This window comes from Anolis carolinensis, chromosome 3 (assembly GCF_035594765.1).
Source record: "Anolis carolinensis isolate JA03-04 chromosome 3, rAnoCar3.1.pri, whole genome shotgun sequence".
NCBI lineage: Eukaryota > Metazoa > Chordata > Lepidosauria > Squamata > Dactyloidae > Anolis > Anolis carolinensis.
Genome location: NC_085843.1, coordinates 118,527,480 through 118,554,887, shown reverse-complemented (window position 1 = coordinate 118,554,887; position 27,408 = coordinate 118,527,480). Strand labels below are relative to the sequence as shown.

The window sequence follows — 27,408 nt, the reverse complement described above, 5'->3', positions numbered from 1 at the left end:
TAGAGGCCCGTGCTGCCGAGTTTCCCCAAGAAGACATCAAAGTGGCATGGGTTTACAGTCTTCTAGACGGGCCAGCGGCCAGCTGGGCGACGGCACTGTACGACCAAGCCTCTCCACACCTAAGATCAGCGCAACACTTCTTGGACCACCTCAAGGAGACTTGGGGAATCGAGGACAATTTGGAGGCAGCCGGTCACAAACTCCGTCGCCTTTTCCAAGGAGACAGACCTATGTCTCAGTATATAGCCGAGTTCCGAGTACTGGCCCACAACACCGGCTGGAACGATGTAGCCCTCAGGGGACAATTCCGGGAGGGTCTCAACATTGAAATGCTGGAAGAAATCTCCAAGGTGGATCCTCCCCAGACCCTCGAGGCACTCATTGATCAATGTTTACGGGCTGAAGTCATGATTGCCAACAGGAAACAGTGGGTTCGAGGCCAGGGCAGTAGAGCCGGGGCAAAACCCCCCGCTCCCGCCAGCGTTCAGCCACGTCCGGTGTGGAGACCCCCACCGCCAACCCCATACCCCAGAGGAGGCGAGGAGGTGCCGATGCAGTTGGGCAATGTGCGTCCCAGACTAGATGCCGCCGAGAAGGCCCGTCGTCAACGCTTAAACCTCTGCTGGTACTGCGGGAACGGGGGCCACTTCGCCAGAGAGTGTCCAGCCAAAGGGAAGCCTGCCGCCCGTCTTGCGGCGGCGTCCTCCACGGAGACGAAGGCGTCTGAGCCGACTGGCACACAGCCGGCGGGGGAAGCCAACGACCGGGTGTAGAGAGGCTCGCCAACCCGGTCAAAAAATCCATCCAAGAGCCGCCAACCGGGGTCCTGTTCCTTCTCGTGGTCACATTATGGTCAGCAAAAAGGGGACCCGTCATGATCCACGCCATGATAGACTCTGGAGCTACCAACAATTTCATCGATAGAGAGTATGCCGACTCTCTGGGATTACAATATCATGATTTCAAGAATGCCCGTGTGGTGCAAGCCATAGACGGCCGCCCCCTCAAGACGGGCCCCGTAAGTCAGTGGTCGGAACCCACCAGGATGTGGATAAGGGAACATATGGAAGAGATTTCTTTCTTTGTTACCGAGGTTCCCCATTTCCCTGTGATTTTGGGAATTCCATGGCTGACTCTCCACGACCCTAACATCTCCTGGTCCAACAGAGAACTGCAGTTTGCTTCACCGTACTGCCAAAACCATTGCCTCGTAGCCAAGGTATGCCATGCCACAGACACCGAGCCCATCATCACCTTGCCAAAGAAGTACTCCGAGTATTGGGATGTATTCAATGAGAAAGAAGCCGAAAAATTACCCCCACATAGACCTTATGACTGTGCCATTGACTTGGTGGAGGGGGCCCCGATCCCGCGAGGGCATCTCTACTCCCTGACTGAACCAGAGCAAGAAGCTCTCAGGGAATTCCTAGAGACAAACCTTCGCAAGGGATTCATCAGACCCTCTCAATCCCCAGCCGCCTCCCCAGTGATGTTTGTGAAGAAGAAGTCAGGGGAACTACGCTTGGTGGTGGACTACAGAGCATTGAACAATATCACCAAGCGGAACAGCTATCCCCTGCCCTTAATCTCGGATCTACTGGATCGGCTTCGAGGAGCCAAGGTTTACACCAAGCTGGATCTTCGGGGGGCTTACAACTTAGTTCGCATCAGGGAAGGGGACGAGTGGAAGACCGCCTTCCAGACCAAATTCGGATTATTTGAGTCCCGAGTTATGAATTTCGGTTTATGCGGAGCCCCCGCAACGTTCCAGCATTTTGTCAATGACATTTTTCAGGACTATCTAGACAGGTTCTTGATAATCTACCTGGACGATTTTTTGGTGTTTTCTAGATCACAATCAGAACATGAGAACCACGTCAAAATGGTGTTACAACGATTGCGGGATCATGGACTTTATGCCAAGCTGGAAAAATGCGCCTTTGATCTACAAGAGGTAGATTTCCTTGGTTACCGCATCTCGCCTCTAGGGCTTTCCATGGATCCAGCCAAGGTTTCAGCAGTATTGGAATGGCGGGCGCCAACTAACAAGAAAGAGGTGCAGCGTTTCTTGGGGTTCGCGAACTATTACCGCAAGTTCATTCCAGATTTTGCCCGCTGGTCCGACCCCATCACTAGCTGCATCCGTGGAAAGCAGCCTTTCCGCTGGACTGATCAAGCAGAGAAAGGGTTCCAGCAACTAAAGAAACTATTCACCTCCCAGCCAATTCTACAGCACCCAAATCCTGGAACCCCTTTTGTGGTGCAAGCGGACGCCTCTGATGTGGCAATTGGGGCTGTACTCTTACAACCGGTGGGAGATCACCTCCATCCCTGTGCCTTTTATTCTCGTCAACTAACCACACCAGAGAGGAATTACACCATTTGGGAAAAAGAACTACTGGCCATAAAGGCAGCCTTTGAAACTTGGAGACATTGGCTAGAAGGGGCCAAATTTCCCATTGAAGTCCACACTGATCATCGTAATCTAGAACATCTAAGAACTGCCCGCAAACTAAATCAGAGGCAGCAACGTTGGGCTTTATTCTTTGAACGTTTCAACTTCCAGATCCATTATGTGACCTCAGCCCAAACCAAGCAAGCAGACGCCCTGTCACGTAAACCGGAATACGCTGCAGGACGCAAGGAGACCTTTGAATCCCAACTGCTACAACCCGAGAACTTTGCCACGCTCACGGTGGGGAACACCAAATCCATTCCCATTGGTTCAACTTCCCCTACTCCAGGACCCATCTGTGCTCAAGAAATCAGGGCTAGTCAGCAAGCAGATGCCTGGGCGCAGGACCAACTTCGCCAAGGTCTGCATTTTCCCTTTTCGCTTAAAGATGGGCTGCTCTGCTATAGAAATCATGTTTATATCCCACCCGGACCGGGCAGGGAAAAAGCGCTTCGTCTGTGTCATGACTGCAAACCAGCAGGACACTTCGGACTATTTAAAACTATGCATTTGATCCTAAGGGATTTTTGGTGGCCCAAGATCCGCAAGGATGTGGAAAAATATGTCAACACCTGCCCAGTATGCCAGCGCTCCAAGATACGAAGGGAGAAGCCCTCAGGGCTTTTACACCCCCTTCCTACCCCATCTCGCCCATGGGAAATAATTTCCGCGGATTTCATCACTGACCTACCACCTTCCTGTGGATTCACCACGATCTTAGTGGTGGTGGACCTTTTCACCAAGTTAGCCCATTTCATTCCCTGCGAAGGCCTCCCCACGGCCAAAGAAACTGCGGATCTATTTCTTCAACATGTTTTCAGACTACATGGATTGCCCAAGAGTTTAGTCACAGACCGTGGATCTCAATTCACCTCTCGTTTTTGGAAGGCACTACAAAAACTATTGGGCATAGACTCTCGCTTATCTTCAGCTCATCATCCCCAAACAGATGGGCAAACGGAGCGCACCAATGCCACTTTGGAGCAGTATCTTCGCTGTTATGTAAACTACCAACAGGACAATTGGGCTTCTCTGTTACCACTGTCTGAGTTTGCCTACAACAATGGAGTTCAAGCTTCTACAAAAGAAACGCCGTTCTTTGCAAACTACGGCTTCCATCCACGTTTCTTCCCCCCTGTCATTGAAACTTCAGAAGTTCCCGCAGCAGAGGATTGGCTGCAGGAACTCACAGCGGTGCAACAACTTTTGCTCCAGCAACTGGACCAAGCCAAGGAGGACTATAAACGCCACGCTGACAAACATCGCCAGCCGGGCCTCGAAATCAAGGTAGGAGATCGGGTTTTCCTGTCCACTCGCTTTCTGCCCTCCCACCGCCCTTGCCGGAAGTTAGATGCCCGCTTCATTGGCCCCTATCCAGTGGTGGCGCAATTAAACCCCGTGACTTTCAAACTCCAACTTCCGCGTTCAATGCGCATTCACCCAGTGTTTCACCGTTCCCTGCTCCTTCCGGCGGATGGTGTGCGACCTGATACAGACCAACCGGCCCCCCCTCCTGTTTTGATGAATGGGGAGGAGGAGTTCGAGGTTGAGGACATTTTGGATTCTCGCTTTCACCGCCGCCGCCTACAATATCTCATTGACTGGGTGGGTTTTGGCCCTGAGGAACGCTCTTGGGAAGACGCCTCCACAGTCCATGCTCCTGATCTAACCCGTCGCTTTCATCAGACCTATCCCACCAAACCGCGACCTCGCGCCTCGGGGAGAGGGCCCCAGTTTGGGAGGGGCCTTGAGGAGGGGGATAGTGTGATGACCCATGGGCCTTGTAGTCCTGCTCAGGACATTGTAATTCCTGATGAAGATGAAAACTTGGGTTTTTTACCTTCCCAGTCTGAACTGGATTCCTCTCAGCCAGATCTTTCCCAGGCAGATCTGGGAACCTTGCACCTGCAAGAAAGTTGTCTCCCAGAAGTATGTCAAACAAGCCCAGAGCCTACTTCTCCCGTGTTCTTGCGCCGGGAGTTTTGTAAACAACAGAGAAGTTTGGAATCAGCTTCGCGCAGGAGTGCGAGGATTGCAGCTAAGAATGTGGCCAATTAAGACTGCTTCTCGTGAGAATCTTTGGGGAGTCTCACATCTGGTCTCAGAGTTAGCTTTCGGTTCTGATTCCCAGAGAACTGCTTCGGCGGGAAAGCTAGACTCTATTTAGGTGTTTTACCCGCGTAGTAACTTCGCGGAGTCAATTCGTCAGCCTACGGAGCGAGTTGTGTCTGGACAGCGCGCTCCGATTCAAGCCTCGCTCCTGCTCAAGCCTTGCCTTGCTATCCAGCCTTCGCCTTGCTTCCCAGCCTTTGTTTATCTACGGACTTTGCCTTGTTTCCCAGGATCAATCCTTGCCTTGTTCCACGGATTTTATCAAGTTATTCCACGGACCTTGTTCTTGTTCTTAGTTACCTTGTTCCACGTTCAAGCCTTGTTTCAAGTATCAAGTTATTTCCTAGCCTCGCTCAAGTTTCATGGACTAAAGGACCTTGTCATCTCCCCTCACTTTGCTTGGCAAAGTGAGTGTTTCGGTTATTGGATTACAACTTTGGACCTTAATATTTCTTATTGGACATTGCTTTTTTGGACTAATTCTGACCTTTCCTGAAAGGTCTAATTCTGGACTATTTTCTACACTTGTTTTTATTAACTTTATATATTCCTTCAATAAAGATATTAGATAGATTCTGGCCTCTGTGTATGGTTATTGGTGCTCTGCAGCCTGGGTCGTGACAGGTGGGAACATTCAGCTTTTCAGATACTTTGAACTATCCCCTAATTTGGGGGAGATTGATGGGAATTGCTATCGTTATATTAAAAAGGTAAAGGTTTTCCCCTGACATTAAGTCCAGTCATGTCCGACTCTGAGGGTGTTGTCCGTAGACACCTCCAAGGTCATGTGGCCAGCATGACTGCATGGAGGACTGCTTAAAGGTTTCCCATCCTAGCCCTACAATTTCTTGCTCTCTATTTGCCTATATGTAATCCCCCCCCCCACACACACACAATGAAATTCCTGCAAAGAGGAAGGTTTATGTATGTGGGGACTTACATGAAACTCAAATACAGAATGCAATGTATAACAAAACAATGCACTGACATTTTATTTTGTTTTGTTTTAGGTTACTCCACAAAAACTTGCTCTTTAGATTCTGGGGAGTCACTTCCACTATGTACTTTCAAGAAATATACATATGACACATAACCTATATGTTATTTCTTTCAATATATAATTCATTGAAAAGCCTTCATAGTTGCCACACTGATTTACAACATCTGCATAAAAATATCTGGAAATACATGTTACCCATAGGTATTGTAAAATGCAGTAGTGTATAAACAAATGTGTTCGCCTTCACTTACTCCAGCTGAAAATAGCACCAAATTTAATACAAAATTCATGTCAGCATTATAATGATTACAGTAAATTTAAAAAATAATTTCATCCACAAAATAAATTGCTTTACCCTGTTATTTTCCAAATTTTCAGCATCTTTCAACTTTACTGGATCAATTTCACAAGGCTTATGGAGTTGGCAAATCTGAAATCAGAAAGGAAGGAAGAATTGCAATCAGTGCACTGGATTATTGCCATGTGGGATTGTAGCAATCTCTTACACAAATAACTGATTCTGCTTTAAGTGGTCTAGTTTTCTTGGGAGATAAATTTCTCTTTCCTCCACTGAAATGCCATGCTACTTTTAACTATGTCTTAGTAATACAACTAAAAATGATTGTATGGAACTGGTCTTAACACAGATCTCTGTGTCACCACTTGAACACATAAGGCAATGTTTTTTCTATATTCCTTTTTTAAAAATGAAATAAAATAACGCTATTGCAAAACTAGTTTAAAGAAACTGTACAGATCTTTAATGTAACCTGCCTTGACATTACTAGATCAGTTAGGAAAATGCTGAACCAATTAAAGGAAATTTGCGGCCACTCTGTTTGTGACACTGGGAAGGAGGACAGGCTAACTGCACTGCAGAGATAATAAAAGAATGCCACACTGTCAAACTAGAAGATGGGAACCCATCTAAAAATAATTACACATTTTACGAAGTGGTTTCCTTTGTATGTAAACTGAATACTTTCTCTGGATCAAAATGCTTGTTTTTGTAATACAGTGTTCCCTCACTACTTCGCGGTTCACTTTTCGCGGATTCGTTGTTTCACGGTTTTTCAATAAACTCTAAAAGACTATTATAAATCATAAAAAATTACAATTTACAGCCTAAGGAAGGGAGGAAGGAGAAGCCAAAGGGAGAGAAAAGGAGCCCAAGTGGCAACGGGGGGAGAAGGAGGTGTTTTATCAACACACGACTGGTTGATAAAGACTTAAAATAGTGTATAACTACTAACATAATGTATAAATATTTAAATAAATATAGCACCTCTGCGTCGCGGATTTTCACTTATTGCGGGTGGTCCTGGAACCTAACCCCTGTGATAAGTGAGGGAACACTGTACAATCCTTCCCTCTGTGGCCACTCCACAGCATGTAATTTCATAGTAGAATAAGGCAACAGGTGACACTGTAGACTCCCCGAATAAGCAAAAACTATATAGGTCTCACAACTCCACAACTTTTCCCATTAGGCATAATTAACTCGCTTAGAATTATAAGGAAGTGGAGATGTGTTCTTAAAATACTTGCAGGCTTATTTTATAAAAGTTTTCAAGGTGGCCTTACCTCATCAATGATTGGCTTTAGCGTAACTTGAAGATAATGCATTCCTGCCAGTTTCATTGTTTCATCAATGCACTTGGAGGTTAATGAGTTTCCTCTGAAAATTGTGTTTGGATCTCTGAAAGCAGATAATTTAATGTCATATGGTCTTCATGTAAAAAAAAAAATTAAGTTAATCAAATATGATAGAATGAACCAAGGCTCAAAGATGTATCTGTTAAAGGGTGTTGTCAAAATATGTTATCCAAAATATGTTTAAGGACTATGTTACAAGCACAAATAAATGGCAGCCACAAACCTTAGCAAACACCAATGGGATTAAGAGAGCGCAGTCTGCAAGGCAGAGCTGTCTTTGTTTATTTAAAATATTTCCCTTTTTTGTGGAATAATTATTGTTTTATTGAATTTATATCTGTCTTTTCTCCCAAGATGAGAATTAAGGAAGCTTACAATAATTGAAAAGTGGTGGGATTAAAAGAAAGTGCTTCCCTACATTCCTTAAAGCTCATTGTGGTTTGTATAAGAAAATATGGTCTTTCAGATAATCTGGACCCAAGCCATTTACATAAAATAAAGGTATGAGTAAGTATATAGGTTTGCCTGCTAAAAATGCCTCCCCGATCTCCATGAAAGTAATACAGTTTGGAAGTTCTGCATGTGCCTTCAAAGACGGCTATAAAGCCATTTAATGGAGGATAGCATAGATTTAAAATAAGAGCAGCTCTTTAAAGAAATGGAGCATCCTGAGGCGAAAGACCTTCAGTTGAAAATAAGTCCTATTGATTTCTAGTAAATTACATCCAAATAAGCATATTTTAAGGGTGAAAGCCATAAAAGCCCCACAGCATAGATTTAACCTTTACAGACTTTGGTCTTTGGACTTTAAAGAGACAGTAGGATTTGTTCCCTTATGCTATCCAACAATTTAGTTGTGAAGTCATGACTATGTTTTTATGTTACAGTGACTCTCATTCTTAGAAATAAAATCATGGCTGTACTCACTGAGTTCTTTTCACTTCAGCATTTGCGATTGCACTAATGAAAGGCACAATTTTGCCATAATGTAAGAAGAGTCGGACCAGAGGTATGGCTGCCTCCTGTTTCTCCCTGCAGACTTCACCCAGTATGTGGGCAGCAGATGCTGAAACAGGCTAGACACAAAGGCAGAAAAAAACAGATTTAAATATTACGGTCATTCAGGTTTTAGAGCACAACAGAAGTGGAACAGACAAAAGTGATGATAGCCTCCTGGAAAACAGCCAGATAAGGTAAGGTGTGTTTGTAACCCTCATATGCCACCCAAACACCAAAACCATGCTAAAAACACGGCACTTTGAGTCCTGTTGTTCCTCCACTGCTTCTCCAACTCCTCCTGCACAGATGAATAAAAACTGCCTTTTCCCAGCCTTTCATAGAATGGGAAGTGATTTTGTATCACTTCTGGTTGAAGAAAGGATGGCATTGTGGCATTCAGAGGGGAAATGATCCCTCGGCCATAATTCCACAGACCAGATCCCTCCTCAACGAGATGATGGAGGACCTCTGGGTTGCTTGCATTTGTACACTCCTGAGTTAGACCATGACTGGGCCACCACTATGTTGTGTAATATTTACAAAATGTTAGGGGTGAGGAAGAGTCCATAGCAAGAAAGTTACCTCGACATCTGCAGATTTTAATAAGAGGTCTCTAAGTGGGCTGTAATAGTCTGAAGGAAAAACATGGTCTTCAGTATAAACCACATTTAACCGCAAGGAACCCAGGTCATCAGGTTTCAATGACTTGTTTCCATTATCTCTGGGCTGCAGGAAATACCTAACAAATAAAGAAAAAACATGTGTATGGGTAAATTATGCTGAAAGGAGATAGCTGGTGACAGATTCCTAAAATTAAAGAAGGTAAAGAAATTTCAGAAAGAATTAAAATGATTTTATATTAAAGAGTAATACTTCTTTTAAAAAAATGAGTACCATGCTTCATAAGAGCTAGATTGCCGGAGACATTTCAGAGGTAGCCTTAGTTCTCCTAGAAATTCATCTCCAAACTTCAAGTTGCTTGCATTCCAAAGATCAACTCTGCAACACAATGAAGTGAGAGAATAAGTATATATATGTGAGAAAATATGTGATTGTATATCTGAGAGATAAAAAGGTTGAGGAAGGGAGAGAAATCATGGGCACTGCCAACATAAAATGGACTGGGTTAGAAGCTCTGTATACAATACAGAGCACATTTCTTGTACTAGTTTACTGTCCTTTCAGAGTGGGGTGGGAAGAACAAATACACCACCAAAGGACTGTAAAACTACACATGAACTACCTTCCCTACCTCTGCCACCACCATTTTAAGTTCTAGAGAGAGGTTTCGTTAATTGCAACCCTAGCAACAAGTGGCAGGCATAGATGTAGGGCAGCAGGAGAATAAATGCATTGATGGCTTTTTTTCATATCAGGAGCAACTTGAGAAATTGTAAGTTGCTTCTGGTGTGAGAGAACTGGCCGTCTGCAAGGACATTGCCCAAGGGACGCCGGATGTTTTGATGTTTTACCATCCTTGTGGGAGGCTTCTCTCATGGAGCTGGAGATGATAGAGGGAGCTTATCCGTGCTCTCCTTGGGTTGGATTTGAACGGGCAACCTTCAGGTCAGCAACCCAACCTTCAAGTCATCAGTCCTGCTGGCACAAGGGTTTAACCCACTGTGCTACTGTGGGGGCTCTGGTGGTACTTTATGGCTAAGTACACAAGATCACAACATGATTGACTATAGCCAATAAAGACTGGCTTGTATGGAGCAGTAGATCCAGACATCTGATGTTACACCTGTCATCCAGTGTGCAATGAATTCCAACCCAGCTGCTGAGGAGCAATGCAGGAGTGATGTCCACTGGATTTCACATGGGTGTAAAGTATTGTATGGTTTCTTTTGCCTACTGCAAGTGTCGCAGTTCCAACAGCCCCCAAACTGAACATGGCCCAGGAAGCCCTCATCCCAAAATTCTCTTAAGGAGACTTCTGGGGAAGAATATGATGGGTTTCCTAAACTAGATATGTCTCCATGCTACATTGCTAAAAGCTGTGACAAAGTTTTAAAAGGTCATGAACCACAAAATCATAACTTTTCAAAAACCATACAAACCTTAGAGCAAAGAAATGCTGTGAAGGAAACAAAAGGCTGAATTCTGAAGAATATGTTTAAATCCTCAGGTGGATCTAACTGAAGACTTAAGCTTCCACATAGATAGGTTGATGGACCATCCTCAAGAGTCACCCTGTTGGACTTTCCTGCCCCAAAGGGTCACCCTGATGGACTTTCCTGCCCCAGCCTTCCAGCACACTCACTTTTTCACATGAGCAGACAGCGGTGGAACAGCAGACATCATTTGGGAAATGGTGCTAAAAAGCTGTCCACATTGTTCTCCTTGGCACCAAAAAGAAAAAAAAATGGAGCCGAATAGTTGATGCTGTCACCCTGTCATTCATTTTATTTTGGATGCTATAGCCAAAGTATGATTCCTCTCTGCCCACAAGCAATGAGAAGGGGAGGTCTGAGGGGGCAACTACTGCAGCCACTTTGCCCAGAGTTCTCCCCTTAGCACTGGGCCTCAGACATGTTCACTCATTTACAGATGTGCTGGAACTGATTTTGATAGATCCTCTGGGCCCTGGCATTTGCCAAACTTAAAGTCATTCTCCAGGCTTCTGATACATTTCAAATGTATGTAGTAGCTCTTTCTTGCTGAAAATGGTTAAGTGACAGAGCCCAGAAAATAAGCTAGCAGGAGACAAAAGTATTCTCCTTTCACCTCTTTCTCTCAGGATACATGCTTTCTCATCTTGACAGATATTAAAGAGGAACAGAGAACGCATTACTTTTCAAGGCATGTAAATGGCTGGATATATATCATGCCTAACCTTTTCTCACAAATAGCACATTTTTTCTATAGGGATGCATAGAATCTGTGTACGTATGTGCATAAACAGATTTACCTGATTTCCATCTTGTCAACTTCATCAGCATCTTCAATTTCAAAATGGGATTTCTTGTTATAGCTACAAGGTCTGGTAACCTAGCACAGATAACAAAATTGAAGACAGTAGAATCTTGTTACTTAATATGAATCTTGTTAAACTGTCACTATATATAGGGAACCTCAATGGGATTACACACTGCACTGGTTTCACAGGTGCAAAGCCACATATCACTTTCCTGATACCCCAAAGCTTTCAGAGAATACATTCATACTAAAGAAATATGCAAGGTTGCATCCAGTAAAGGAATGTGTCCAATTTCAACTCAATCCGGAGTTTGGAATATTACTTTTTAAAAAACATTGTTTGTATTATTCATTACTCCTGATGCATATCTTGATACTGTTGTACTTCAGTCTAGAAGCTACTCACTGGATTTCTAAAATATTACTTTTATTATTACGCCATTGAAAAAAATCAGGAAAATGACTGACTCTCTTGGGTAGCAGCAGCAGACTCTTTCCTTTTGAACAGAATGGAGGAAGGCAGAGAAGGTAGACTAACTTTTAAATTCCTTCCCCAAAATCCAACTGCCATCCTTAATGCAACTTCTCTTCAATGTCTTCTCCTCTCTCCCTCTCCTTTCCTCCTTGTTTTAGGCTCCTTCTAAGCTGCACAACAACCCACTAAAATATCTCATTTGACCCTTTGGCATTTCTGTCATTGATGAAACTAAGGGCCCAACCAGAAAGGGCCCAAAATGCACGAGCTTGGAGGCATCAAAATGCCGCCTCTGGTAAAATTGAATTAATTCAAGACAAAGCAGGAAAACACTGGGGGAGTGTTTTAAAGATTTTTTTAAAAGATATTTTAAAGATGTTTTTAAATTGTTAGATTTTAGCCTTTCTTGTAAGCCGCCCCGAGCCCTAGGGGAGTGGCGGCATATAAGTTTAAATAATAAATAAATTAATAAATAAATTTGATACCCTGTAAGTTCCAGATTTTTGATAAGATCCGGGTCTTTCCAGATATGGGCCAATTGTGGATTGGGCCTGGGGACCGTGTCACACGATCCCCGAGCCCAATCCACACAACCCTCACAGGTTTTTCAGGGCACCAACGTCCTCCCCAAACCCCCCAAAAAGGTCTGAAAGTAGAAAATATCTTACCTGGCCACTTTTAAGGTTCTGCTGAAGTCCTCCTGGCATGTAGAAATCACATCCCAGGAAGGGGGGGGGGCAGGAGGGAAATTGCTCTTTGTCCTTCCCTCTCCTGGCACATGATTTCGCTGCGCCAGAAGGACTCCGGCAGGACCTTAATGATGACCGGGTAAGTTATGATAAAAACAGTACAGAGAACTCAATATAAAATCTTAGCTTTACAAGTGCCTCATGATGATTTGTGTAAAGTTGAAACAGAGTGCATCCTTTCATATCACACACTTACATGTTTTCTAAATCTGATTGCAAGTGGTTTCCTCTTTGTGTTTTAAGAGGAAACCACTCTCAACCTGATTTAGAAAACAAGGTTACTGTAGCCCTATCCAGGTGTTCTAATCCTGGTACAAAAAAACAAAACAAAACAAATAAGGGCTGGGAAGATGGTAGAACCATACTTTCAGAAAGCCCTACTTGCTGAACAAGGACCCTCATCCATCCGTGGAGGCTCAACAGTTTTGAAACCATCCACAAAGAAATCTCTCCCTTTCGAAAGGTCAGCAGAACTTCATGAAACAGGGACTGCAGGGATGCTAGAGTACTCTTCTTCCTAGTTGTATATAGGGTATTTATATTATGATTTTGAATGCCTGAAGAGGGCTTGTATTTCTCACCTTAACAGATACTGTATTACTATGGAATATCTTACTGTGTCTTCTTTGACAGAGATGTAAAAACTAGCAAAAATTGAGCACCTACAATAAACTTGTAATTTTTTTTTAAAATCAAGAACAGTTTTTATTTAGAAATGGAAACAAAGAACCCACAAAACTATGATCCAACTCATCAGTTAATGCAAACTATTATATATATGTGTGTGTGTGTTAATACTTCTATATCTAGTCTGACATGGTTCTTAAGTCACACACATTAATCATTCAGAAAAACATTCAGAGGTGACTTTTAATGCCCAAGAATAACAACAACTAGAATCTACAATGGAGTCCTGTAGTGTGTGCTTTTCCTGTTCATGGCTGGTTAGCTGGCTCCATGCTGTCTTCCAGGGAACTCTATTCAATCTCCTGATACAACCAGTTTTCTATCCATGAGCATTTGATGGCCATTGGACATGTTAAAACTTCATTCTGCTGATGCCTCTCCTCTTCTGTGTGCCATTCTAACTATATCAGGATCACATAGCAAGTATGCAACATATGGGGGTAATGTCACGTGTGCTGTGGGTTGCATTCACTCCTCCTCAGTTATTTTTGTAACTCCAGGCATGATCCTATTTCAGCAATACCATTGTTGAATAAACTATTTTTGCACACTAAACATGGAGCATGAAGAATACACACTTTGAGAGAATTTTCTATGAGGCCCAGTTATCTTCTTCGCAAAGCCACACAAATACACCACACTTCCCCCTCATTTTGATTTCCATAAACGAAAAGTGATTACCCCAATTTTGAGGAAACAAACAATATGACAAGATCAAGAAAACTGAAACTTGTCCCTAGAACCACCAAAATAATACCATTGATATTTAAGAGAGTTGTTGTTACCCAATTGGGTAACAACAACTTAGGTGGATAGGAGGTCCTGGAGATCTGCAATGGTTGAAAATAGTACAGATGTATCTCCATGTGAATCTTCCTTAGTTACATAATATTGTGTTCCAAACTATCATTCCATTCTCCTCTGCATTATATCAAGAGAGATCTATTTCCCAGTACTCTAATGCTGGGATTCTGGAAATCTGTGGCAAGTGAAGGGAACAGAGTAGAAAGAACACATTCAACCAGGAGCACATAGGAAAATAAACCCAAGAGAGAATTTTCACTTATATGTTAATTCTACTGTCTTAAATACAGATCAAAAGACAAACATATACAAAAGGTGGGAAGAGGGCGGGAGGAGCCATACTGTGTGCGCAAAGACACAGGGACTCTCTCCTTCCATCTCTCTCAGAAAGAGTGTAAGCAAGCAATCTTGGAGCTTATGGAAATCTGAACTAAACGCAATGGATACCAAGGGCTTACTGTAGTAGCTGATCAATATTGAGATAAAATAAAGGCAAATTGTTCAGATTGATTGACATAGTTAGCTAGAATAAGCAATATAAACAGTATCTATAAGCAGAGAATGCTGAAACAGGACAAACCCAATTTCTCTCTCCAAATTTCAGCTCGACCTGGCGATAGCAATGCTATTTCTTTCACAGCACACCATTTCACTTTCCCTACAGCTTCCCAAAACCACTTCCCTACATTTTCCCAAATTCTAAGAGAAAAGATGTAGCAAAGAAGGGAGTGCTTCTATGCTGTTCTTCATTTGTGAGAATTAGTACAAATTTTTGCTCTTCATAGTTTTTCTTGGTTTACTCTTATGAAACTATTCCAGCCATTCCTATCAGTAACCCAAGCCCCATCATCATCATCATCATCATCATCATCATCATCATCATCATCATCATCATCATCATCATCATGGAGCCCCTAGTGGTGCAATTGGTCAAACCCTTGTGTCGGTAGGACTTCTGACCAAAAGGCCAACAGTTCGAATTTGAGGAATGGGGTGAGCTCCTGTCTGTCAGCTCTAGCTCCCCATGCAGGGACATGAGCGAAGCCTCCCACAGGATGGTAAAACATCAAACATTCTGGTGTCCCCTGGGTAACGTCCTTGTAAATGGCCAATTCTCTCACACCAGAAGTGACTTGCAGTTTCTCAACTCACTCCTGACACACACAAAAAATCATCATCATCACCACCACCACCACCACATCTTCCTCTTTCCTCCCACCTCTCAGTTCTTAAAGTCTTTAGTCTAATGTCTTATTCCACTATGACCCATGACAGCCTTATCTGTTAATGGAATAGGCCAGAAGCAGAAAGTTAAGGAAGCCAAAAGCTTGGTTTTAGGATTGGGAAAATGGAATGCGTGTAGTCTGGCAAAATTGGCTCACATAAAGACAAAGTACTCACAATCTATGAAGATCCTGCCTTTGTAATAGTGCAGGTGAACCTGTTTTAAGGGTTAGCCTGTCACAGACAGAACGCCACCAGATAAGATTCAACACAGTTTATTAAAGATACAGAACCAAAAATGCCCGTAAAAGACAAAGGGCTAGGCAAAGACTCGCCTTCAATATGAAAAGACACTAAAAAACAGTTCAAAAGATAAACCGGATTAAACGGGAGTTTAATCCGGGTTAAACCAAAAATGCTTACTTCAGCCTGGCTCTTAAAACAAACAAAAACTGGTAAACTAAGATTCAATGAAACATAAATAACTGGCAGCAGATTACTCTCTGCTACTCAACAGCTGTGGTTGATTAACTAAGTTGTTACTCCTCCGTGCAGCAAGCGAACTCCGGGTCTAAACACATCAATCAGGGCAGAAGCAGTCAGCGGGGTCCCAATCCAGTCCAAGGTCGAAGGCCAGGTACAGACGTCTTTAGTTCACCAGTTCCACCGATAATCACAGAAGGGATAGTCCAAGGTCGTAGTCAGTCAGTCAGTCAGTCAGTCCAGCGTCAATCCAGAGTAGGCAATTAATGTCCGTCAAAAAGACGACGGAGGTCCAAGGTATTCAGCAAACGAATCACACCCGTCTTCAGGAAATTCCCAACAAGAGCCCAAGCGTTCGTCCAGATTACCTTGCCCAACGCAATTAGCCCTGGATTCTAAACCCCATTTTATGCCAGTTTACAACTCCTCATCGCTGTCAGCTGTTACCCTAATTCCAGGTGCCTCATCATCATCCTCCTCATCAGAACTAAAACACCTTTGACTACGCCCCACAGCATCCCCAGCTGTGGATCCCGTCCCATCCCTCCAGCTCGTCCACGGGTCTAATCCTGCAACCCCCCAGTCGCCTCCCATACTATCATTGCCGGTGGCACCCAAATCCTCCCTCACACGAGTCCATTCCATATCATCCTCCTCTGAGCTAACCATCTCTTCCTCCATTCCCTCGGTAAAACCCTCAAAGGAGTCTTCGTCAGTTGGTTCTGCAAATAAGTCCCGCAGCCGTTTCCTTTCTCGCTCCTCAAGAGAGTCTGACTCCCGAGGAGTCTTACGACCACGTCTCCCAGTATCGGAGCCATAAGGCTCAACCATAACATAGCCAGTCTGAATATTCAGTTAGGTAGCAGGAAATACATTTTCACTTCAAGGTGACCCCATTTTTGGCAGAAACACAAATGGTAAGAGCTAGGCTAGCTTGGTTCAACATTAAAGTCTCACTCTACAATAGGCTTCCATGTAGACAAACGATGTTCGAGGGAAAAATCCATGATGCATATTAAGATTGAAGAGCAATCTGGAATCTATAGGTTGTGGGAAAGTGACTTTGAAATTAAAGTACCATTTAAAGTATAGCAACCTTATGAATTGCAGTGTGGTTCTCAGAGATGATAGAAACTCCTACTAATCAATACAGCTAAAGAGGAACTAATATAAAACAAGACAATTATCAACCATAATAGAAAAGTGTGTGTGCCATCTGTGAAAACTTTAGGCACAAAAAACAGAAGGAAAATGAACAATATTCTGAGCCACTTGTGAGAGGAAAAAGCAAAAAGAAAGTAAAAATAGTCTCAATGGAGACTGAGAAGCAACTCACAGATGCTTATGTGCTGGCTTTTTAAAGGTTGGAATAATGAGAATATTTATAATTATTCTGTAATTTCTCACCAGCTAAGTCTGTGTCTGTGAAAGGCCATTTCAACCAACTGAAGCTGGAGTAGTTAAACTCAGTCACTCTGGAGAGTTCAAGACTGAAGCACATTTATCTCTGTCTTTCTCTCCTTTTGGCCAAATTTATCTTGTTAAAGAAGATTAATTGGCAGAATCAATATTTCTGTCGGCAAAAGTACATGCTCTGCAGTTTGCTTTGATACCTTATTTGTCTCTCTTTGACAGTATTAAATGCCCCTGAAAGCTAGTTTCGAATTTCTGAACAGATGCGGAGATACTATCTTCCCTCCCTGTCTTCAAAACACACTTCACGATGCTTTCAAAACCTTCACTGGCAGCTGCATATCCAAAGCATTGGAGGAAGCTACTTTAAATATGAGGTTATCTACAAATCTTTCTCATAACTCAATGGTAACAACAAAAGCTCTGAGGTTTTCATTTCTAACGAACCTAGAACACAGAAACTACCATTCGGATACCCCACCCAGTAGTAACCACAACCAGAAGTTAACGGCAATTCTGACCAAGTTGTGAACATGTTCAAAAGCCCCCTCCCTGCTGTACATTTAGGTTGTTTCTAGCGGTCAGAAATGATTTTTTCCACCTCAAAAATAAATTTGTTATACTTTTTCATTTTTAAGTAGCAGCAGGCTAACTGAATGTAAAAGGAGGAGACTGCCAAAAAAAGTACAGTTCCAGATATAAAGACAAACAAATAGACAGTTAAAAGGTATTGTCAGCCACTGAAGAAAATAATAGAAACTTGAAACACTGGAAACAAAGAGTCCTTAATTATGTGTTTAACTTAAACGCACCTTGGAGCCAGAGAGCATACTAACTTAATATGCCATATTGTTCTCGCAGTCCTACATATATTGCACTGATTTGTAGAGCCCCTTCACTGCTGTTCACAGAATTAATTTCATTTCAACTACATTTACCCTTGACATAAATGGCAGAGCTTGGAAACATTTGATTCAATCAGAGCTTTAAAATAGGAGCCCCTGGTGGTGCAATGGGTTAAACCCTAGTGCCGGCAAGACTGCTGACCAAAAAGTCAGTGGTTTGAATTCAGGGAGCGGGGTGAGCTCCCATCTGTCAGCTCCAGCTTTCCATGCAGAGATATGAGGAAAGCCTCTCACAGGATAGTAAAACAACCGGGAGTCTCCTGGGCAAAGTCCTTGCAGGTGGCTAATTCTCTCACACTAGAAGTGACATGCAATTTCTCAAGTCGCTGCTGACAAAAAAAAGCTTTAAAATTGCCCATAACCTTCCATGTTTTGGAGTTCTCTTACCAATTCAAATCTTTGATGCTAGAAAGACAACTATTGTTATCAGAATTGGCCTTAAAAGGCCAATTAAAGTAAAAGGCATTAAAAGAAAGTGAAACAGTTGTCTAAAGCAGCAAATTTTCAATGTGATGAATTGTGAGTTACTTACTTTGTGACTGTATTTTCAATGCCAATGAGGCCAAAATAATATTGTTTCCCCTAATCCGACAAAATGATTTTTCTGTTATGGATAAGATGTACTCATGGTGCTTGAGTGGCCACTCCATTTTATGCTCTGCTTCAAGAATAAAAAAGCAAAGCCTAGAGTTGGCCCTGAATGTTGTTTTCCAGAGACAATTTTTTGGCCACATCATAGGATTGTCTATCCTTATGTGCCTGTTACCTCTGATATCCACCAATTATAGTTACAGAGATATCAAAAGCAGAGTGTGTAGGGGCTTTTTGACTCTCTACAGTCATAAGACTATGGATCCACTTTAATGATTATGGCAACATCTTACTGAACTTTGGGGTTTGTCATGTAGTGAGGCAGCAGAGTTCTCTAGCTGGGAATCATGAATATCTCATGAAAGTACAAATACAACAATTCCATGGAATGGAACCATGCCACATAAAGTGGAATCACAGTGTTGCACAGTGTAGTGTGAAGGGCACTGGCCTTTCTTCAGTTGTTTAGCTACAATCTTGTTCACATTTATTCACACTGAGCCCAGTGAGATTTATTGCTCATGAAATATGAAATATTATTGTATAGTTTAGTGTATTTATAGACTTTGCCCAAAGTGACTCATAATATACATCATCTTATTATTGAAATTCAGCAACACATTTTAGGAACAAAAGCCCCTTGAAACAATCTGTTACTAAAAAAATATGAACGCATTTACATAAGACAATTCATCATGCGTAGTCTAAATTCAACATTACCTTGAAAGAATCAAGGTTTGATATATAGCAAAGACAAAGGAAAATCAAAAATAGCAGAAGACAAACAAGAAGCTAATGTAAGCCTAGTCGCTATACAGTACCACCTTATAGCTAGGGTTGCAGTGCTTGCTGCATTTGCAAGGGGCAGAGAAATAAAGCTTAAATGTGGTTCAGTTATCTCCTAGACAAGATCTTTTCAGTAAGCTAGATGTTTCACAGCTGGCTCTTTCAACTTTCTTACCAAAGATGTTAAATCTACTTCATCCCTATGCTACAACTCTAGGCATCCTGGCTGCTTGTACTGGTCATGCTATAATGCAGCACAAAAAGGGCTAAAAGTCTATGTTGAACTACATTTCCCCTCCTTCTTATTTGATTGTTTTATTTGGAATTGGCGGATTCTATTCAGTCCATCTTAGTTCACTGTAATATTAACTACATGCTTTTTGCTGATTCACTGATTTTGTATGAACTGAAAAGACACAAATTGATTAGTGGTAACAGACAGTGTGAGAACCAGAATTTTGTTCTAGTCTGGGTATTAGAATAAGACCATAGTTCAAATCTCACCATAAGTTGGAAATGACTTCAAGGCATACAACAAACAAACTAAAAAAAAAAAAGAATCAAGCTTTTAAGATAGAAAAGAAGAGGAACAGACATGAACAAAGTGGCCTTTTACTGAGATAGTGTGTATATATATTATGTGTGTGTTTGTGTGTGTGTGTGTATGTGTGTGTGTGTGTGTGTGTGTGTGTGTGTGTGTATATATATATATATATATATATATATATATATGAGAGATAACAAATTAGGCTATTGAACAGCAATATAGCTTAACATTACATTTCAGGACTAAGAATAGGGATCCTGGAATAATTTCATAATGAAGTAGGATTTTGATTATTTTAAAAAGTAGTCCATTTTCAGAATCTTCCAATTATCATGGCATGTTTCCGAGTACACTTAGATGAAAAAGAAGAAACAGTAGGCAATTAGGCTATTGACTTTTTTTGGATTCGGATAAATATCACCAAGCTCTGTGAGAAGATACCTTCGGAATATCAGCCAGCTATTCCTATGTTCTAAATAAGGATTGATCTCTTGCATTCAGAAGGACCAGAATGGTAACACATTTGGGCATCCCCTGGCCAACATCTTTGTAGACATCCGATTCCCTCACATCAGAAGTGACTTGCAGTTTCTCAATTCGCTTCTGACACAATAATAATAGGAAGGACCAAGGCTTAGCCCTGAGCATGTCCAGTTAAAACAGCAACATTGGTGATCTTCCTTGAGATCTTTGAAAACAAATTAGCTAAACCTAGAATTTGGAAAAAAAAACATGTTACACTCATATATTGTTATCTCTAGGTTGCTACCTCTTTTTTTCTGTTCTCACAGAGATACAACAGCATCATGTTTAAAAAGTAACATACGAAGCAGGGATGCTGTCACTTTGTATATGTGTGTGAGAGTATGTGAGAGAAAGAGATATGTTGCCTCTTCTGTCACTTTTGGGACCTCTTGGTCCTTCTGAGCAGAACTAGGGGTTTTATGCAAACTCACATAAAAATAATGTAGAGACATCTGTAAGATCCTTTCTCAAGAGCAGTGGGTATTGGGGGAAGAGGATTGTGGAACTGCAACCATTTACTTAATAAAGTATTTTAAAAAAAGAACATTCCAATCCTGGGTCAGATTTGTAAGAAAAGGGCTAGATCAATGTGCACTTAAATTCAGTACACAGCAGCTTCAAAAATAGAGATTTCAATGTAAGAATTGAATTAGACATAATGATAATCAAGCTCTTTCAAACAAGATTTTTCAGGACACACACAGGCAAAACCCAGATTCTCATGAACTTCAGTGTTCAGATTACATTTCTGTACATAATTTGCATTACAAAGATAAAATTTTTACCAACACCAAAAAAGTGTATGGGAAAAGCACAGTTCTGAATGATGCTAGGCTTTGCTTTACCTTCATTCATTCATTTTTGTTAAAGTTCTATTACGCAAAATTCTAGGCGTTTTCAATGGAATGGAAGTGCTTTCTACATAAGCAAAGAGAGAGCTTTTGTGTTTTTGCATGCTGGCAAGCCACCAATACTGTCTGTTTTGAATGGCTGGTTGCTGCTATTGCTTTTAAAGCTTTTTACATTTCCTGTGAAACAACTCTCCCACTATTGACCAAAAAAGAGAGGGTGGAGCAGCTATAAAAACCACAGTCTAGAAAGCATTCACATATCAGCACTGGTTCAAAGGTTGGAAGACAAGTTTAGAAGGGCCAAAGGAGGCCAAGGAGAAACTACATAGAAAAACACAACTTCATTCCCCAGGAAAAGCAAGATGCTCTTGTCTCAGTAGCAAGTTCTTAGATACTTCAGGCTCCACTTGGAGGACTCTTTTAAAAATTATGAAAGTGTGGCATTTTATCACCCATTCTTCCGAAATACCAACCTCAAAATAAAACACTTCATCAAACTGTGGATTGTTTGTCTTCTTCTTAACTTTTGTCTTTTTGGCTTCTGATCTGTAAGATGCAAAAGAAATATGATAGGACAGAATTATACAAAGTATGTCCAATTATTATGCACTTCACTTATTCTAAAAGCAAACTAGTCCCGCACCTATTTGCATGTTTCACTTAACTCAGGCTCTTACATATTAAGATTGTGAACACGTTTGTTCTGATCTCGTCTACTTTAACCAGTGCATGTAAACAGAGGCAATGTCCAAAGCAGTATGTCCCACACTTATATGAGCCCAAAGCAGTCGTGTCTCATTTATTTAAGAATACATATGCTGCCTTGCCTTGCTCAGAAGATCATAACAACTAGCTGCCACAGCATTTTGCAAAAAAAAAAAAAATCCTACATAAAACTAGATCACAACAGGAAATAGCCATACAAAACTACATTACATTCATAAAAATAGAAATAACTAAGAACAAGCAGGTGGGCGGGAGTAGAAAGTACTGAAGATCAACACCATTGACTAACTGTCAAAATCTAGAGACTTTTAATTTGACACTTAAAAGATACTAATGTTTATGTCTGCAGAGACACTTCTAGCATTGACTAACAATATCCAAAGTAAGAAGCTGGGAGTGAAATCCTGTATGATCATGGAATCTCCCGATTTCTTCACTGTCTTGGTGAAGAGGCCAACTGAAGAAGGACATGAATCCAGGACTCTTCTCCAATGCCACTGCATACAGAAAGTGATGATGCTGAGGAAAACTTTGAATTACATCTTGCTGTGGTAGGATTTATCTATAGCATATTCTCTTTCTAGGGCCCCATCTATACTGCCATTATAATGCAGATTGAACTGTATTATATGACAGCGTAGACTCATAGAAACCAGTTCAATGCAGTTCAATCAGCATTATATGGGTCTACAGCAATCATATAATGCAGTTCAAACAGCATTATAGGGCAGTGTAAAAGGGGTCTAGATGACAGAATGGATACTCCGTTATAACTTAAAGTACAGTTAGACAGCTGTGGAAGTTAGCTGCGTCATCTCCTAAAAAAGGTTTGTCTGCAACGAACCTTTTTGCAAAACATATTTTACTGAAGGATCCTGAAGGCTGCAAAAATGGTCCCGGAGAATACATGAAGTCTGCAAGGCACACTTGTCTCACCCTAGTGGCAAAATATTATGAAATTATTAGTTATAGTTTTGCAGCATCCTGAATATTTATGTGTTTTAATTTTACACAAGCCTTTTATCTGATGAATGTGTTTAATGAAAGTGGACGATGATCCTCAAAAGTTTATGTCAAATAAAACTTTTTAATCTTCAAGATTGGGCTAAAATCTAATTTCTAGTCTCAACTAGAAGAGACTCATTCAAGTGTAGACACACCAAGCTCCTATTGATTCCATGGATCTACTCTAGTTGAGACTAACAAGCAAACAAGCAAGCACATTGCTATTATTCTAAGCAGAGCCACAGAAAATATCACTCTATTGGAAAACCCTCCACAAAGTTAGTAGTAACTCAAATAACTTCCAAACTTTCTTGCTTTGCATTTGTTTATCTTTTAAATGTTTTCTTAATGCTTATTTTCATATATCACTTCAAAAAATATTGCAAAGATACCTTTAACAAGAATCAATAAGAAAGCAATTTCTACTAACCTGTATGGTCCTGCTAAGGTAACCGTTGCATAAGGATCACACTGTCCATTTACAATAGGTAATCCTTGGCATTCTAGAACTCTGAAAAAAAGGAAGGGAAATATAGTAATATTTGGAAGACGTAACAATAGCAAGCACTTTGAAACCTTCCTTTTACAAGATTGCACAAGAAAAGCTGTCAAACCATTTTTCCTCCTTTAGTCTGTTAGCTTGTAGGGAGGAGGTTGAGGGGGCATTAAGGTTTTTCTCTCTCAAATTAAATGTCCAAAGTCATATAGGTATACCACAGTTAATTAAGTATTTGTGTTCCTAGGTTTTTCTTTTTCAACCAAGGCAGAAATATCATGAAAAGAACAGAGTTAGGATCCTACACCTAAAAAGATCAGTGCAACATCTTTTATCACACCTTTTGTTCAAAGCAAATAATATGAACATGTGAAATGAAACACCTGGTGACCTATTCACATTACAGAATTATAGTAATATGATTCCATTTTAGCTGCAATGGCTCTGTTGTATAGAATACTGTGACCATGTGTTTAGGGAGGAGACTTTAGAATTCTTGGCCAGAGGGCTCAATAATAATAACAACAGCAGTAGCAACAACGACAACATTACCCTCCTCTCCTCAAGGCTTGGGGCAGGGTACAATATAGTATCTCATTATGTTGACTCACTAAACTACAAACCAGAGAAATCCACAGGATGAAACCAGGGCAATTAAAGTTGAATAATAGTGCTAAAATTGTGTGGTCTGAATGTGACTCTGGTTAGGTAAACCTTCCATAATCAGGCAAATGTTATTTGAACCCTGTAAATACTTGAAAGCTTCTTCCCAAAGCATTGTGAGATTTTTGTCCTTTCACTAGTTTTCATTTTTTAAACATTTCATTTTGTTGACCTTACTTATTGCTGTCAAGTTGGCCTTAACTACAGTGGAGGCGCTATATCCGTGGGTTCAGGACCTGCAGTATCAACCAACTATGGATTCAAACTACAGTACTGTATACAACACAATATACAATACATTACACAAAAGAAGTAATATAGTATATACAACATTACATCTGTGAGGTTACAAAGAGATGTGAGGCTTCAGAAAGGTAAGAAAGCATAGCTACAGAGAGATGAGAATTTGTGAAATTGCAAGAATCTAAGCTTAGTGTGGGTCTTGATAAATCCAAGGCTGGAGTTAAAATTGCAGGAAGGGAAATTAACAACCTTAAGTATGCAGGTGATACCACTCTAATGGTTGAAAGTGAGGAAGAGCTGAGGAGCCTTATCATCAGGGTGAAAGAAAAAAGTACAAAAGCTGGGTTGCAGTTAAACATGAAGAAAACCAAGATTATGGCAACCAGACTGACTGATAACTGGCAAATAGAGGGAGAAAACGTGGAGACAGTGATAGACTTTGTATTTCTAGGTGCGAAGATTACTGCAGACGCAGATTGCAACCTGGAAATCAGAAGACATTTACTCTTGGGAGGAGAGCAATGACGAATCTCGATAAAATAGTGAAGAGGAGATACATCACATAGGCAACGAAGATCCGCATAGTTAAAGCAATGGTATTCCCCGTAGTAACCTATGGCTGAGTGAAGGAAGAGAGACGCTCTTTGAACTGTGGTGTTGGAGGAAAATCCTGAGAGTGCCTTGGACCGCAAGAAGATCCAACCAGTCCATATTCCAGAAAATAATGCCCAACTGCTCACTGGAGGGAAGGATATTAGAGGCAAAGCTGAAGTACTTTGGCCACATCATGAGAAGACAGGAAAGCTTAGAGAAGATAATGATGCTGGGGAAAATGGAAGGAAAAAGGAAGAGGGGCCGACCAAGGGCAAGATGGATGGATGGTATCGTTGGAGTGACTGGCTTGACCTTGAAGGAGCTGGGGGTGGCAACAGCCGACAGGGAGGTCTGGCATGGGCTGGTCCATGAGGTCACGAAGAGTTGGAAGGGACTGAACGAATAAACAATAACAAGCTTAGTGCTTTGTGTGAATCTACTACGCATTCTTCGCATCTCTCTGCAGCCCTGCATTTGCATCTTTCTGCAACCTTGTATTTTTCAGGAATTGGGGGGATGCTGCTCCTCATCTTTTTTATCAAAGCAAAGAGGACAGAGGAGTAAGGAGATTCAAATGAGTACAATACAATAAGATCTCCCTTATATAACCCCTTAGTAATACTAATAAAATAATGTAGGATAGCAGCAGAGGTGGTGGCAAAGACTTGCTGCCAGGCATTGGTGTTTCGTGCACTCACTTCTGCCTACTGGATGAACAATCAGAAGCAGCACTACCGCCACCTTGAAGGCAGAAGCAGATGGCTGGCATGTTTTCCAGAGGTGGAGAAGCCCAAAGAATGCACGCCTGGCAGCCAGGGTTTGCCACCACCTCTGCTGCTATCCTACGCCATTTCATTAATCGAATCTCCAGCAGCAATAGGGGTTGTTTTTCTGTTTTGATTTTTTGCTGTCTACATTGGATCCTAGAAGCAATCCCCCAAGGATAATGTAGTTCCACTGTATGGCAATTATAAAGATTAAAATTAAGTTCTGAAACATTTTGTTAGCAGGGTTTACTCTTTAAAAGTGCAGATGAAAATCTTGTTTTAGACTAACTAACCACAGAAATGAACCTGTCTTCCTGCAATGCAGTATCTATACACTCAGCAAAGCAAAACATATAGACAGAGATATGACTATGTAGTTAAACATTAAGAAAAAATTGGAAAGTAGATGTTTAAGCATGTGGAAACAAAGCTGAAGGGGAACTATGTGCCAAAACAGCCAGATGGATATATATTCATGCGTAAACCTGTAAATTCTCATGTAATTAGTGTCACATCAAGTTTGACCCTAAGTGAGAGAAGGCAAACTATGTGTGTTAAGCCCAAGACAGGCGAACTATGAGCTAATTCTTGTCTGACAGCTATGTGAAGCTAGCATTCCATTTATATGCCATTATTTATTATCCTTTTTTTCACTTCTTCAATTGAAAGATTAATTAAAACCAATGGATCATTTTATCTCTTCCAAAATCTCTTAAATCAAGAGAACTTCAAATATATAGCTGAGTTCGCTATATGCTTTCATTTCTATCTGCAACCAGTCTGTTGCTTTCAAAGGTGTTATGGGAGGAGACCCGCATGAAAGTAGAAAAATAATAAATATTTAAATCCCCTCAAACGATACTTAACGCACACACACACACACAGCACCTGTACTGGCAAGGTGACTAGGCCAGGGCCATGCAAACATTCTCTTGCTCGTTTGCTCACTCACTTGGGTAATGAGGGGAAAGTGTACTGTGTTCCCTCACTTATCGCGGGGGTTAGGTTCCAGGACCACCCACAATAAGTGAAAATCTGCGAAGTAGGGACACTATATTAATTTTAATATTTATACATTATTTTAGTAGTTATACACTATTTTAGGTCTTTATCAACCAATCGTGTGTTGATAAATCTCCTCCTTCTCTTCCTGTTGCTGGTTGAGCTCCTTTTCTCTCCCTTTGGCTTCCTCCCTTCCTTAGGCTGTCAATTGTAATTTTTTATGATTTATAATAGTCTTTTAGAGTTTATTGAAAAACTGCGAAACAGCAAATCCGCGAAAAGTGAACCACCAAGTAGTGAGAGAACACTGTATATGCAATTGAATGCACACTCACATGTTCCCTCCTCGTGCTCCCCTATCTCTTCCCCCTCCTTCTGCCTGCCTTCTCAAATGAGCAATTGTGTGAGGGACACACAGGCATGCTACCCTATCCCATCCCCTTCCCCCTGCCTGTGCAAGCGCATAGGAAATACATATGCACGTCTTCTCTTCTCACTCTTACTCCATTCCATCTCCTTTTTTCCAGCAATTTGGCCCCACTTTAACTGCCAAGACTTAGTGCTATGGAATCATGGACATTTTATAAATTCTAAAACCTTCTCTTCCAAAGAGTGCTGGCAGATCACCAAACTAAAAATCCCATGATTCCATATTACTGAGCCATTGCGGTTAAAATGGTGTCACACTCCATGAATTCTACAGTGTAGATGCACCCTTAGTCACATAGAAA

General features: G+C 41.4%; 1 protein-coding gene across 1 annotated transcript in view; it reads right to left on the bottom strand.

Moving 5' to 3' along the window:
* The window catches only part of rasa3 (RAS p21 protein activator 3), a 173,511-nt gene that overhangs the window by 29,811 nt on the left and 116,292 nt on the right, over positions 1 to 27,408 (bottom strand). Inside the window, exons 6-13 of the mRNA XM_062975435.1 lie at positions 23,343 to 23,423; positions 21,655 to 21,727; positions 11,134 to 11,213; positions 9,117 to 9,221; positions 8,805 to 8,961; positions 8,151 to 8,299; positions 7,152 to 7,266; positions 5,923 to 5,997 (exon numbers count right to left, since the gene is read on the bottom strand). Coding sequence (XP_062831505.1) covers positions 5,923 to 5,997; positions 7,152 to 7,266; positions 8,151 to 8,299; positions 8,805 to 8,961; positions 9,117 to 9,221; positions 11,134 to 11,213; positions 21,655 to 21,727; positions 23,343 to 23,423 — 835 coding nt within the window. The remainder of the gene's footprint in view (positions 1 to 5,922; positions 5,998 to 7,151; positions 7,267 to 8,150; positions 8,300 to 8,804; positions 8,962 to 9,116; positions 9,222 to 11,133; positions 11,214 to 21,654; positions 21,728 to 23,342; positions 23,424 to 27,408) is intronic.